This window comes from Notechis scutatus, chromosome 1 (assembly GCF_049901735.1).
Source record: "Notechis scutatus isolate UNSWTSFEM ecotype Mainland chromosome 1, rNotScu1.2, whole genome shotgun sequence".
Lineage (NCBI taxonomy): Eukaryota > Metazoa > Chordata > Lepidosauria > Squamata > Elapidae > Notechis > Notechis scutatus.
In genome coordinates, this window is record NC_142009.1 from 289,436,645 (window position 1) to 289,452,073 (window position 15,429).

At 39.0% G+C, this 15,429-nt stretch overlaps 2 protein-coding genes across 4 annotated transcripts in view; one reads left to right on the top strand and one right to left on the bottom strand.

Annotated features, from left to right (window-relative positions):
• SLC25A21 (solute carrier family 25 member 21) overlaps window positions 1-2,331 on the bottom strand; it is a 306,437-nt gene extending 304,106 nt beyond the window's left edge. For all 3 annotated transcript variants that reach the window (XM_087951846.1, XM_087951845.1, XM_087951844.1), the window contains exon 1: window positions 328-2,331. In XM_087951846.1, the coding sequence (XP_087807972.1) occupies window positions 328-394 (67 nt within the window). In that variant the 5' untranslated portion in view covers window positions 395-2,331. The remainder of the gene's footprint in view (window positions 1-327) is intronic.
• The window catches only part of MIPOL1 (mirror-image polydactyly 1), a 105,189-nt gene that overhangs the window by 11,545 nt on the left and 78,215 nt on the right, over window positions 1-15,429 (top strand). The window lies entirely within an intron of this gene.

The following is a 15,429-nucleotide window of genomic DNA, read 5'->3' on the forward strand; positions in this document are numbered from 1 at the left end:
CGACAAGCCACGTTTAGGGGAAAGCTCCATCTACCTCCACGGAGTTTACCGTGGGGTAACACGGATCAGCTCCTCCGAACGGAGCAGCAGGACCGACCGCTACGCTCATCCAAGCCCAGCTACCGCGCAGTAGTAGACGCGCTCAAAAGGGAAGGGCGGGCCTGAAAAGCTCCGGAAGGGCACTCGTTGCTTTGAGGAGGCGGGCCTAGCTGAGCGCCGCGCCGCAGGGAGGGAGACCTCGCGGCCCCGGGAGAAGCCGCGGCACTTCAGGCTACAGCGTGGGAGGCGCGGAGGGCGCGCGTGGGTCGAGCTAAGGAGGCTGCTTACCTGCGGAGCCGCCAGCGACGATTTGCTGTGACGCCTCGTGCCAGAATTTCCCGGGTTTCGCCGTCATGGTCGTGTGGAAGGAAAAGAGGCAAAGCCGCGTGAAAGCGCTCCGCGCCGCTGGGGTTGGAGGAGGAGCAGTTAGCGGGGCTGTGACTCGAAAGCTGGCGAGCCAGGAGCGCCTCCTTTAACGCGCGAGCGAGGCGTCCCCCGAGCACGGAAATATTAACTGGGAGCAACGGGGAGGGGAACAAGCAGCCTTAGCAGAGCCAAGTGCCCTCCTGCACTCTCGGCAAGATGCGCCCTTGGCTTCCCTTATTCCAAAGCCCCCCCAACGGCCTATAACCTTTATACTGAACTGCTGGGCATTGTGCCACCACCACGAGCCCGGTGGCTGAACCTTCTGCCCTGTGAAACGACGGAGAGACGGAATGAAGCTCTTTCCCACATCCCGGATCAAGAGTACCAGGCTGCTGCCCGATTAAGTGTCTCATTTCCGTCCCGACCCGTTATATTGCTTTTCCTTTTTTATCCTTCCTCTCACAAATCTCGAAGTAACACTTACTAGGGCTGATTTGGAGCAATGCTTCTGGACAAGGCTGCTTTCTGTTTTGGTAGGGGGAAATTAGATAAGTGAACCATGTCACTATAATTTTCTTTTTCCTTTTTAAACTAATCTAGCACCCACATCGATTTGTGCCAAAATTCAGTTCCCACTACTTCAGCCATCATAATTGTTGGATGGGAATTTTGGAAATCGTGGTTAAAAATGAGGGTTAAGGTGGCAGGTTAAGGTGGCTTCCACTAAATTGGTGATGAAAGTCCTCACATCTTATGAAACTGCTTGGGACACTAGCAGCTCTAAATAACTAACTTCTACAGGTAACCAAGTACCTTCTCACCCCACTGAATGTGCCTGTGTACACACACCTTGCTGCTTAGCAAATTCTCTATCCCAGGTACCTGTTTGTTTTTTAAGATTTATTTTTTAAAAATAGGTGCTGATGACATACATAACGCCTGCCTTCAAAAACATCTTTACAGTGTTTGCAATAATGTTTCTGAGCTTCCACTGACCCCTCTATTAGATTAAAATAGCGGTTCAGAAATCTGACCAGCTGCCAAGAAAAAGAATCAAACTTAGTAGGAAGAGCACAAGCACATTTTCAAAATTCCAGTTGTGCCCACTAACTTAGAAACATTGTAAACCATATTGATCCCAATAGCAGTTTGCTACTGGGTGACTTGCAATTAAAAGATAATGAAGGAAATAGTAATAATAAAGAAATGTAGTAAAATATATTATAGCATTAAGTAGAGAGTTACTCTATAGGCATTTATCTTGCTGTTGTTAAAAAAGATTTCCTTAACCTTTCACTTGCTGTAAAACAATTACAAACACATGCCTGCAATCAGTTACATCCCTCTCCTGTTAAGACACAAGATTGCCCCATCTAAATCAATCTGAATCCATCTGTTGTCCTGGATTGATACATTTCATTCCAGCATCACCCCCGGGAATGAAACATACCTCCTGGAATCCACACCTTTGAAGTATGCTGTTAATAGCTTCCTTAAGTGGTCAGTTGTGATCAATTAGATGGACAATAGGAGAAGAGATAGTGAAAGGTAAACATTGCTGGAGAGAGATTTGTCTTTTGCGGGAAAAGATGTAAATCTAAGAGAGTTTTTACAATGCAGTTAACTAGTATAAGAAGGACAGGGCATCTTTCTGTATTTTGTAGAATTTTCCTCCCATGTCTCTTGTGATGTGCTAGGAACTTCTTTCCAGATCTTTGATCAAAGAACAAAAGTCTGCTTTCTTTGATTTTGTAAGCCTCTGTTTAAGTCTTTGTTTTGGTTTATTTTTGGCTTGACCATGCTGCCAGATCTGACAATAGTACCAAAAAAACTTGTATCACTGAGAATTACAATAATTCATACCTTAGTTGCCTTCAATTGCCTTTTCATAGATAGATTACTTTTTCCATGGAATAAAACTTTTCAAGACGCATCTGGCACTATCACTATCAGATTTTTCCAAGGTGGAAGATACTGTTTCAGCTACACAGCCGTTTTTGTGCAGAGATTTTAGCCTGTAATTAGGGGCTGCAAGGCAGGATTTGCCTTGTGGCCATTTTGGCCCAGAGTATGAATCATTTTTTGTCTTGCAATATCCAGCAAAAACTGTGACACACAAACACTAAAAACATAACTTATGAACATTTTTCACACTTATTACCATTGTAGCATCCCCCCATGTCATGTGATCAAAATTTAGTCATTTGGCAATTAACACATATTTATGACAGTTGCAATGTTCTGGGATCATGTGATCACCTTTTGCAGCCTTCTGACAAGCAAAATCAATGGGAAAGTCAGATTCACTTAACTATGTTACTAACTTAACAACTGCAGTGATTCATTTAACAACTTGGCAAGAAAGGTCGTAAAATGGGACAAAATTCACTTACAACTTAGCAACTTAAATTTTAGGCCAAATCAAGGAGTATCTGTACTAAAACTTTGCGGCCTTCTTTCCCAACACTCTTTAGCAGCAGTAAAATATGTTACTACTTTTCCAAGCAGTTTTGTTGAGATTTTCACGTAACATAGCAGCCGCTTTAACTTTCAAAGACGAATGCTTTGCTCATACAGGCATGTTTCACAAGTACCCTGTCTGATTGCTTCACCTCACTCTAACAGCTAATGAAGCAGGGGTTAAATATCACAATATAACTTGGCTTACTCTTGTGCCAAAGGTTCACTACTACTTTATGCAGTCATTAAGAATATTGGATAAAGACTGCCAAAGTCTTGTTTCAATCTATTCTCACCTTAGAAACACCCCGAGTAACTGAGTCAGTGACACACACTCTGCAATTTTCTTGACAGCATTATTGCAATGGGAATTGAAATAAAGCTGACTCTTATATCATTTGCCTCTTGCTCCTGCAGAAAAAGTAATATGCTTGCAATAGTGATAGTTATAGCTATTACTACAAACTATCATAATAGTTAAGTTTATTGAACTTTTTCTTAGGAATATGACTAATTCCATCACCTGCAGAAAAAGAAAACTGACATATCTACAGGAGGGATACTTTACTCTTTGAGTAGAGCCATAAGATCTCAGTTCTGTCATTAATAACTGCAAATGGTTGTATTTTGATTACTTCTTTCATGAACAGCTATACAAAAATAGTTGCTCCAAGAAGCAAGTCATTTGGAACATCAATAGGAAGATGCCTTTGAATGCTGTTTCTAACCACCGCAGATGCTTCCATGCAATAAAACTCCAATTACAAAATTGTGTGGTGGAAAACGCCACAAATTAACTGCTTTCTGTGGCTACATTCCCTTTTATAGCTATACTTTCCAGGAGTTATGTATTAATGGGTGTTCTTTAATCAGATGCAAAGTAGATTTGCAGCAGTAGAACTTCCACAGGCCAATCATCTTTTAGGACTGGTAGAACAGAAATTCCTCCTTCCATGTTAATCTTTCATCCTAATTCATCCATACCATTAAAACCAATCACTCTGCAGAAGTCCTGTGCTTTTTCTTTTCAAGACTGATTCTTGGCTGATATATCTCCTTTGGACCTAAATGTACCAGCCTAAGCACAGGCAGAAAATGAGCAATCTATTTTCTAAAGCAACCTATTTTCCAAAGCACCTGAAGGCAAGACAAGGAACAATGGATGGATCGAAAGTGTTCAAGGAGAGAGTCAACCTAGAAATGAGACAGCAAGAACAATCAACCAACGGAACAGCTTGCCTTCAGAAGTTGTGAGTGCTTCATCACTAGTGGCTTTTAAGAAGAAACTAGACAGTCACTTGCCAGAAATGGATTAGGGTCTCCTGCTTGATCATGGGGGTTGGACTAGATCAGGGCTATCAAACTCCCATCCCTTGGGCCAGAGGCGTCATAGGCTGGCCATGCCCAGTTTAGCAAAGTGGGGGAAAGTCCAGTTACGTCACGTGATGCCTCTGTGATGACATGAGTTTGACACCCCTGACTAGATCTACAAAATCCCTTCCAACTCTTATTCTGTAATTCTATTTGGAGTTGAAAACTGATTTTTTTTTCCTTTTCCCTACAAAAATAAATGAGAACTGACCAGTGATTATGACAGAGAAAACTCAAATTTTAATTAAGAGCACAGGACAGATGGAAGCTGATAACTCTTAACTCAGGAAATATTTTTTTATGAAGAAAAAAGTATACCTTAAATAAGCTGCCAAACTATTGTGATGCTCATGCAGTCGGCCATGCCTTAGGAAGGCGAGGTTGCCATACTCTGCAATGTGCAAAACAGCCAGACTCTGGCTAACAAGAGTCTGGTCCAACAGACAACAAATGGTCAAAATTGGGAGCATCCTATCAAATTCTGTACCTGTCAACAGTGGTGTCCCCCAAGGCAGTGTTCTAGGACCAACTCTCTTCATACTCTACATAAATGACCTCTGTGATCATATTAAGAGCAACTGCGTTCTCTTCGCTGATGATGTAAAGCTATTCAACACCACAGACAATACTGCTACCCTTCAAAAAGAGCTTGACTGTATCAGAATGGTCAAACAAATGGCAACTTCAAATCTCAACAAATAAATGCTCTGTCTTACATATTGGCAAAAAAAAATCAGAAAATAAAATACAGGCTGAATAGTGAAGACCTTGTTGATGATCCAAACTCTGTCAAGGACCTTGGAGTACTCATCTCTAATGATCTAAGTGTTAGAGCCACTGTAACTACATAGCCAAAAAGGCATTAAGAGTTGTTAATCTAATCTTACGTAGCTTTTTCTCTGGTAATATCACACTACTAACTAGAGCATACAAAACATTTGCTAGACCAATACTCGAATACAGCTCATCAGTCTGGAACCCACATTATGTATCTATTATTAACACAGTTGAGAAAGTCCAGAAATATTTCACAAGAATAGTTCTCCACTCCTCTACTTGTTGCAGAATACCTTATGCCACCAGACTTGAAATTCTAGTCCTAGAAAACCTTGAATTATGCTGCCTTCAGTTCGATCTAAGTATAGTATATAAACTCATACATTGCAATGTCCTACCTGTCAATGGATACTTCAGCTTCAACCATAACAATACAAGAGAACAAGTCTCTTCCCCAAACCCCAAAAAGTCTCTTCCCCAAACCCCAAAAACTTTAACCTTAGACTGTCTACTATTGACCTCACCCCTTTCCTAAGAGGTCTGTAGGGGGCGTGCATAAGCGCACCATCGTGCCTACCGTCCCTGTCCTATTGTTTCTCTTATTCTTTTATTTTTCTTATATGTACCCATTTCATGTATTCACAACTATGTATACACTTATACTTATTATCTTGTAAACAATTGGCAAATCAAATAAATAAATAAATAAATAAGAGCAAACAATAGATACAAACTCAAGGTTAATCGCACCAAACAATAGATACAAATTCAAGGTTAATCGCACCAAACTTGATTGCAGGAAATACGACTTCAGCAACAGAGTGGTCAATGTCTGGAATACTCTACCGGACACTGTAGTTTCTTCCCCAAACCCCCAAAACTTTAACCTTAGACTGTCTACTATTGACCTCACCCCTTTCCTCAGAGGTCTGTAGGGGGCGTGCATAAGCGTACCGTCCCTGTCCTATTGTTTCTTTTATTTTTCTTATATGTATCCATGTATTCATAACTATGTTTTTACTTATACCTATTATCTTGTAATGAATTGACAAACCAAAGAAAAAGCACAGGCTCAAAAAGGCTACCGAACTTTCTATTATCGATTGTGGGACAACGCTTTAAGATGTTAATTGGTTGCTGATTAGACAATGGCATGTCTTCTCCGCCCCTCACCTTAACCCTGGAAATGCATCAGCGACTGAGCACAGCTAGTTTGGTATACAATATTAGCATTAAGTTCCACAGGGAATAAAGTTAACACGCTGAAAAGCACCGAGAGACTGTTTCAGTCTCAGGAGTGATAAAAGACTGTGTTTCCAGGGGTTTCAATATTGGGTTGCTAGGATGTTGCGGTATATTTAAAAAAAAGCACGTGAGGAAAGTGTATAGTCTTCAGAATTTATCAAAGTTTCCCACGCGGAGCAAGCCGCTTAGCAAGCACAAAAAAAAAAAAAAAAAAAGAGCGGGGGAGAAGGGAAAGAAGACGAGTCCCGAGCGTGAGTAAAAGAGAAGAGCGCAACGCTTTATTTCTCCAGCGGCTTTTCCTTCACGGCAAGAGCTCATTTCCGCCCTAAGTTGGGTGGAAAGAAATTTAAAGCTCAACGATTCCGGAAGTCGATGGTTTGAGTGAATCTATCGATTATGAGTCGGCTGCACTGAGCCGGCAGAGAAGGGAACCCTCTCCTTCCTCCTCCTCTTCTTTGTTGTTGTTTTGCTTTGCGCGCTTGGGCCAGTTCCGGGCGAAAACCCAACAGGTAAAGCGAGCTCCTTTGGACGCGGCTGCGTCACGCGCCCGGTTTCGAACGTCGCCGGTCTTTTGGCTGCCGGGGCAACGCCTCGTGCTTCTTCGGTGGGGTGGGGGGAATGTGAGCCCTTTGCAGAGCATAACGGGGCGGGTACGTTGGAGGAGGAGGAGGAGGAGCGCAACAAGCACCTGGCTAATAAAGGCGGGTTTGCAATAGGTGCTTCTCGTCCATTCCGCATATTTCCTTTTAATCTCCCTTGAGGCCTGTCTTCTGAGACAACATTAAGTGGGGGGCGGGGGGCGGCAACTTAAGTTACTTTAGCGCACGCCCCCTCAAACTTTTTGGTCATTCCATCCCAGCATCCATCCCTGGCGCAGGGAGGAATGACGGGAATTGCAGTGCGGCGCTCAAACATGATGTATTTGCTAAAATGTATTCCCTTCTCCCTTCAGCAGCTCCAGTGGAAGAAGACCGTTCTTGTTTCAGCGGTTGTGATAGGACAGGAGTCCCCAAACTTGGCAACTTTAAGACTTGTGGACTTCAACTCCCAGAAGGCTGGAGAATCCTGGGAGTTGAAGTCCACAAGTCTTAAAGTTGCCAAGTTTGGAGACCTCTGTACAGGAGCTTGACTGCATAATCAGCATGGTTAAAGAATTGCAGAAGCACATACATTTTGAGCCCAAAATGTATTTCCGTTGCCAAGCCAAAGCAGTTAAATGTATTTTGCCCCATTTTATGATTTTTGGGGCCCGGTTGATAAGTGAATCATTGCAGTTGCTAAGTGAATTATGCAGTTGTTAAGTAAATCTGGCTTCCCGGTTGACTTTGCTTGTCGGAAGCCGGCTGGCAAGTTTTACAAAATGGTGATAATATGACCTCTGGACACTGCAACTCTCATAAATAAATTGCCAGTGGCCCAGCACCTGAATTTTGATCAGGTAACCATGGGGATGCTGCAACAGTGGTGTGAAAAGCAGCCGTATGTCACTTTTTTCAGTGCCACTGTAATTTTGGCCCCTAAACACATGGTTGTAAGTTAAGGACTATCTGTATCCCTGTTCCCTCATTGTCTTACATTGAAAATTGCTCTTTTCCCAGTTTCACATATCAACAATATGTGATTCCCTTAGGCAACTTTGCCAATGCAAATAGTATTTATTTGTTTTTTGTCCAGTACTATTGGGCTAGGTCTACAGCAAGGGTCTCCAAATCCCGGGTCATGGACCGGTACTGATCTGCAGCCCATTGGGAACCAGGCAGGGGTGGAATTCCACCGGTATAACAACCAGTTCGGTGATTGCACACTTCAAACCGATAGAATCCCACCCCTGGAACCAGGCCACGCAAGCAGCAGGCAAGTGTGCGAAGCTTCATTTGCTCATGCACAGAAACTAGGTTGTGTGCGTTAAACTATCTCTTCCCCCTCACCATTGCCACTGCTGCTGCCACCAGTCCATGGAGACAGAAAGGTTGGGGATCGCTTGCTATAGAACATGTTGTGGTCTGAAAATGATGAATTCCACTTTGACAATTGTGATTTGGCAACATTTATTATTCTGTTTGCTGTTTTCATTGTTTTATATCTGTTGCAAAAGAGGACCATTTGAGCATGTTATAAATTCAAAAACCTCTATATCATCTCAACAGTTCTCAGTAGCAGCCAGGAGAAGAAGTCATGTTACACGTAATTTTTATGTTGGAAAAATAACCTTATAAGTTACATTTGTCCAGATTACTGTTTTTTTAAACCTGACAACTTTTAAGATGTGTGGGCTTCAATTCCCATGCTGGCTGGGGAATTCTGGGAGTTGAAGACCACGCATCTTAAAGTGGCCAAGTGTAAAAAAACTGGTCTATATATTCTTCTTCACTGATATATTTGTTATCCTGGAGGCTGAAGAATCTAAATGTAGATATTTTGACATTTGGCAACAAATCACTATGTAAAATGACCTTACAGAGGGTGGTAATTAGCATGTAATAAGATATTATGTTTCCTGAAATTACCAGGATCTGTAATTTTAATCATTTTTTTAAAAAAATATTTGTGTCTGTAAATATACCCTAGCCCTCTTCCAGATGGTAGAAGTTATTTTGATCCAATTAGCCTCTAAGACTACAATCTTCTACACATTTCTCTAGTTGTACATGTTTTGTGTTTGTTTAACTCAGAGTAACTGTATTTCAGTAGAAGGGAAGAATAAACAGAAGACAAAGCCCTTTAAAAAAAAAAATTATTGTTAACGTATCACAAAAAGAGATTGAAATCACAGGTTCCCTGAAGCCTTTGAGAGAACATGTATTGCCAGAATAAAGTTTGTGTTTCCATTAATTTAGTTTATACAGAACTTGTTAGGATCATCTATCCATCCCTTAATCATTCAGGATTCAGGAGGAGTTGTGGATAGCACATCTTATTCCTTCTGTCCTGGCCAATTTTTATAGAGGCTTGATTGAGAGTGTTTTAACAAACTGCATCATTGTTTGGTTTGGTGGTAGTAGTGCCTCAGATAGAAGGTCCATACAAAGAGTGGTAAGGACAGCTGAGAAGATTATAGGATGCTCGTTTCCTATTATTCAGGTACTGCTGATAAGCACACTGTGCTTAAAGCTTGAAGTATTGTCAGAGACCCCCAAACACTCACTTCATGGTCTGTTTCTGTTGCTCCCCTTTGGGAGGAGGTTTCCATAGCAGAACTACTAGATTCTGTAACAGCTTTGTTCCTTGTTGTTAGGAATGTAAGTCACCTAACAGCTATTTGGGTTGGAAATATATAAACCAGGATAGACATTTTAATACTGTATCTTTAAGAAAATGGAAAAAAATGGTAATTGGGTGTGGTTTCTCAAACAGCCATAAGATGGAGCCAGAAACCTGGGTGGTTTAGTCTTAGTCTCAGAAGAGAGTGTGTCTGAGTGAGTCTCTGTTTCCTTCTGTTGGAGAGTTTTGCTGTTCCTCATAATTGACTGATATTCCTGGATTTGATGTAAGTCTGATACTGAACTGCTTTTGACACTGGACTTTGTTATTGGATTATCCCTGGATAATCTGCTTTATGCTTTATGCAAAAACTGACCGATTTTACCTGTGAATGACTTTGGACTGTTTGTTTTGAATTTTGCTTAAACCTTTCTGGAAGTAAAAAGCTACATTTACTGTACAGTGTATCTGTGTGCTGTGTGTGTATTATTCAAACATTACTCTCAAATACGTCTCCCTGTATGCGCTCATTCTCCTAACGGGGAATTATCTCAACACTTGTGCCATCTGTTTTGTAAATTTGCAGTATTCTTTTTTCCCCTGTATATGTATACATTCGAACTAGACTGTGATGTTTCTCTGTGTCATATGTGTGCGTGTAGGTATATGCATAATGGTTATCTTTTGAGAGCTGAATGCAATGAAATTTTATGTTAATGTATGCTAATTAGTGTACATTTAAAGTGACAATAAAGTTTTATTCTATTCTTCTATTCTAATTACAGGAATTGCTGTGGAACAATTATTTAATATAGTCTTTCCCAACCTGGTGTTGAACTTCAACTTGCACAAACACTAATCATCTTAGTAGGGAATTAATGGGAGCTGATGTATAATACTTTTGGTGTCAGTTTAATTATGTATGATGAAATAATGGTTTGTTTTCCTTCCCATGGGTATGAAATTTTAAAGCCACAAATGAAATTTCCTTCCAATGAATTCATGGATATGCTGTGTAGCTTTCTTGGCAGTATTCCTATAAGATCTTTCAATTCTCCTATTCCAAATCCTAAGCATTCCTCATTGTCTCCCATCCAAGTAACAACCGGGTCTGATTAAATATTTTATCAACCAGCTGACTGCCACCTGCTGTAACAATGGTCAGTATTCTCAGATAATTTGTGCTAAGGTCAAATATGTTGGTCTCTTTGGTGAGGAGAGAAAGGGGAAGGATTTGCCTCTAGAATCACATTATTCAAATAGTTGTTGGATGGCACAGCCACTAGTCTTGTGGTGGTTTAGCATGCTTTGTTTTATTTTCTGCTTCAGGGTAATTTTTTTTGAAATTAGATGCCAGTTTCTCTGGCATCTCCCATTACCTTCTTTAAAATGGCTTGTTTTCAAGATTTGATGTTTCATTTTTTACATCTCTCCAGTCAGAGTAATCCAGAGTTTTGCTTCTGTTATCTAAGATTAATATCAGGAAAACTAACAAACTCATTTAGCTGCTAGCAAACAGAATTTGCATTTTAAGTTAGTTTTACTAATATGATGAAAATGTTCCAGTTATTAAAACTTCCAAGTTATTAAATAAAGAATAAGAGCTGAAAATTTAGCATTTTATACCTTAGTGCACCATACTTATACTTAGTACATTACAAGTGCAAATGTCTCTCTTCTGAGATTTTATTTTCATTGCTCCTTTCCTCTTATTTGACCTTCAGAAATCTTTATCTAAATAATAGAAGGAACCATCAAAACACGCATATGCAGAAATTAAAATTCAAAAACATGATAAATATAAAATTTAAAATCCAGAACAACAATAACAAAAACCTCTTGAGACAAGTAACAGTGGGAAGATATTTTCACCTGGCTTCTGTAAAAAAGAAAAAAACTAAACTTTTTGATAATTGGACTTGTAAGTGGCAGGAACTATGGGTGGTACAGTGGGCAATATATCAATACATCGATGACTGATGCTACCTCTGTACCTGAGAAGAAGTATATAAAATGGCTGTATGAGAAACATTTACCTTGTATATTTGCCTATAGTCTCTATAATAGATATTAGGGCCAGAATTGTGGAAGGCAGACAAATATAATCTTTCAATTAAAAAAAACTTAATAGGACAAATGTTTTTAACTCCTTCAACAATATCAGATAACCTTCTGTTCATTGTAAAAGGATAAATAAATTATTAATATTTAAATTGTAAGTAATAATCTGACAATGATTCAGATACCCTGTTTCTCTAACAATACGGTCTCCCCCAATAGGAAGTCCCAGCATGTTTTATAGGCATGAAATGAAATTAAGCCCCTCCCCCCAAAGTAAGGCCTATATTAAAACATGGGAAATGGGGGGGGGAAATGGCGGGGGGGGGCTTGCTGTTAGGAAGTACTTTTGTTGCACACCTGGATATGGTGCTGCCTGCGTTGACCCTGATACAAAGTGCCCCACCAACGCCGAGGTCAACATCCAAGCCGTCGCCGCCTGCCCTAAGATGCAAGGGGGGGGGAATTAAGTCACCCCCGAAAAGACGGCCTAGCCGTTTTTTGGGGCTCAAAAAAAAAAATAAGGCCCGGCCTTATTATATGAGAAACACGGTAGATTCCTAAGGAAATAGCAAGCCCCTATTTTTGGTAGAAAGAAACCTGGGAGGGAAGAATAAATTATTGGGGGTAACAGCAAGGTTGGATTCCTAACAGCATCGCTCTACAGCAGGGCTGTCAAACTCCTGGTCCATGGGCCGGATGCATCATGCACTGGCCACGCCCATCCCCATTTTAGCAAAGGGGAATAAAGTCCCCATACATCACTTGATGATGACGTAAGTTTGACACCCCTGCTCCACATATTGTCATGAATCTAAAATGTTATGGGTGCACCAATGTTGTTTCTACAAATAGAAATTCTGATGTTCAGTAGATGAGAGGCCATCAAAGTTGTGCAGGCTCTTCTTTTGGATGCTTATATTGTGATGCTGTACAGTCAGGTTTGGTTAGTGATATCACTGATATACTCAGATATTGGAAGATACATTTTGTTCATTGCTTACTGGCAACAAAACAAAACAAAACCAGCCCAACGAGCCCAACCAATTACCAGAAGAAGGGAGATTATCTGCAATATGCTGCTGCTGTCCTGGTTTGTTTTTTCTGGCAATGAATAATTGGTGGTTGTTGTTGTGGTTGTGTGTGTGTTTTTGTTCTAGGGTTTTAACTTTGTAAGTTGCCTCGAGTCACTATGAATGAGTTGGGTGGCTATATAAATTTTCACACTAAAATAAAATAAAGTGCCTTTTATTCACTATTACCTGCTCTCCGCTTGTATTTTTTTAATTTTTTGGGAATCAGATTATGTCAATTGACTCCGCTGGTTATAAAGCAGATACTCATTGGATTGTATTCACTAGCATCCATCCATTGATGCACCTTTGTAAAGCAGACTTGGGAATATTCCTGGGATATGAAGAAATTGAAGAGAAAGACAGGATAAAAATAAATAGAAAAGAACATAAACATATAATTGAAGCAGCTACGTCTCATATATTGAATTTCAGCTTTGTTCCAAAACAATGTTAACTGTTTTCAAAATAAGATTATTCTTTAAAAATAATTCCTTAGTTTACACATCTTTTAAAATATTCTAAATTTTATTACTGAATATAAATATAAATATAAATATAAATATAAATATATATATATATATATATATATATATATATATATATATATATATATATATATATATATATATATATATATATATATATATATATATATATATGGACTCCTGCATAATATCTATAAAATACTTTTTCTCCAAGAATGCCTTTGCTGAGAGAAAGAAAATGCATGCAAGCTGGATATAAGCTATATACATATATACTGTACATTGCGGCTTATGAAAATAAAAATGCAAAGACATTCTTGGAGAAAATATATAAGTTTATACATATTATTCTGGAGAAAACTTTATTCCCAGACTAAACAGAACATACCTTCTCAAAGGTTACATTTCAAGAACAACTTCATTTTTAGAAAATCAGCTCAAATACATCTATTTTAGTAAGGCATTGACTTTTAACCTGCATTTTATAGTTTTTATTTTTAATTACTACCACCTTGAATACTGTGTCCAACCCAAAAAATAGGGTGCATACAATAAATATTAATAAATGTGAATGGATAATTCCTGGTTCTACCTCTAGTTTCTTTTTTTTTTAAATAACTCTATACCGACATTACTTTACATCCATCTATAGCTCAATAAGAACTGAAATATTCTCCAAAGACTCTTTGCACATGTTTGAGGCAAAAGTCTGAACAGGGGCTTATTCAAATATTTGGGTAGATGTATTGTGATTACAGTAAATTAGAATTTTAAAAGTAGTATAGCAGCAGCTCGTTTTAGTATTGTTTTTGTAATTTTTTTCTCCTAACAAATTACTTTCTCCCTATCCCTTTTGTGTCACTGTTGTTACTGTTTTTCTGTTAAACATAAAAAAAATCTTATGTCAGAAATGATGCTGAAAAGAGCAATGTTTATTAGAACAGACTACTAAGAAATCCTTTCATGCTTAGACCTGCAGAATTAGCAAGAAAAAAGTATAAGTACGGTAGTATCTTTCTATCCAAAGGTGAACTAAAGAAACAATCAAGGAACAATAATATCTTATTAAACAAACACTGTGATGTGAATATGATTTGTCTCTTGTTCTGAAAATACGATTGATATGAACAAAACAAATTACATTAATTATCTATTAATCTTTGAGTTTTCTTTAAATAATACTGAGTGGAGGTTTATAACTAGTAAGAAAAGGAAGAGATAAAAACAAGGCAGTTTGTCTCCAAATTAATATTACATACCACTAGAGGGAGCGATCTGCTAACAGTTTGTATGTATGTACTGTACTAGTCCTGCTTTCCGATCTAGTATTTTTAGTATTTATTTGATTGGTCAATTGCTTACAAGATACAGGTATAAGAATAAATATAGTTTTGAATACATGAGATAGATACTTATAAGAAAAATAAAAAACAACAGGACAGGGACATTAGGCACGATTGGTGCGCTTATGCACGCCCCCTACAGGCCTCTTAGGAAGGGGGTGAGGTCAATAGTAGACAGTCTAAGGTTAAAGTTTTTGGGGTTTGGGGAAGAAACCACAGAGTCAGGTAGAGTATTCCAAACATTGACCACTCTGTTGCTGAAGTTGTATTTCCTGCAATCAAGTTTGGTGCGGTTAACCTTGAGTTTGTATCTATGTTTGCTCTTGTATTGTTATGGTTGAAGCTGAAGTATTCGTTGACAGGTAGGACATTGCAATGTATGATTTTATATACCATACTTAGATCAGACCGAAGGCGGTGTAGTTCTCGCTTTTCTAGGTCTAGAGTTTCAAGTCTAGTGGCATAAGGTATTCTGCAATGAGTAGAGGAGCGGAGAACTCTTCTTGTGAAATATTTCTGTACTTTTTCAATCGTGTTAATATCAGATACATGATATGGGTTCCAGACTGATGAGCTGTATTCAAGTATAGGTCTAGCAAATGTTTTGTATACTCTAGTTGGTAGTGTGATATCACCAGAGAAGAAGCTACGTAGGATTAGATTAACAACTCTTAATGCCTTTTTGGCTATGTAGTTACAGTGGGTTCTAGCACTTAGATCATTTGAGATGAGTACTCCAAGTTCCTTGACAAAGTTTGGATCCTCAACAAGGTCTTGACTATTTAGCTTGTATTTTATTTTCTGATTTTTTCTGCCAATATGTAAGACAGAACATTTATTTGTTGAGATTTGAAGTTGCCATTTGATTGACCATTCTGATACATAGTCAAGGTCTTTTTAGAGGGTAGTAGTATTGTCTGTGGTGTTGAATAGCTTTACATCATCAGTGAAGAGAACGCAGTTGCTCTTGATATAATCACAGAGGTCATTTATGTAGAGTATGAAAAG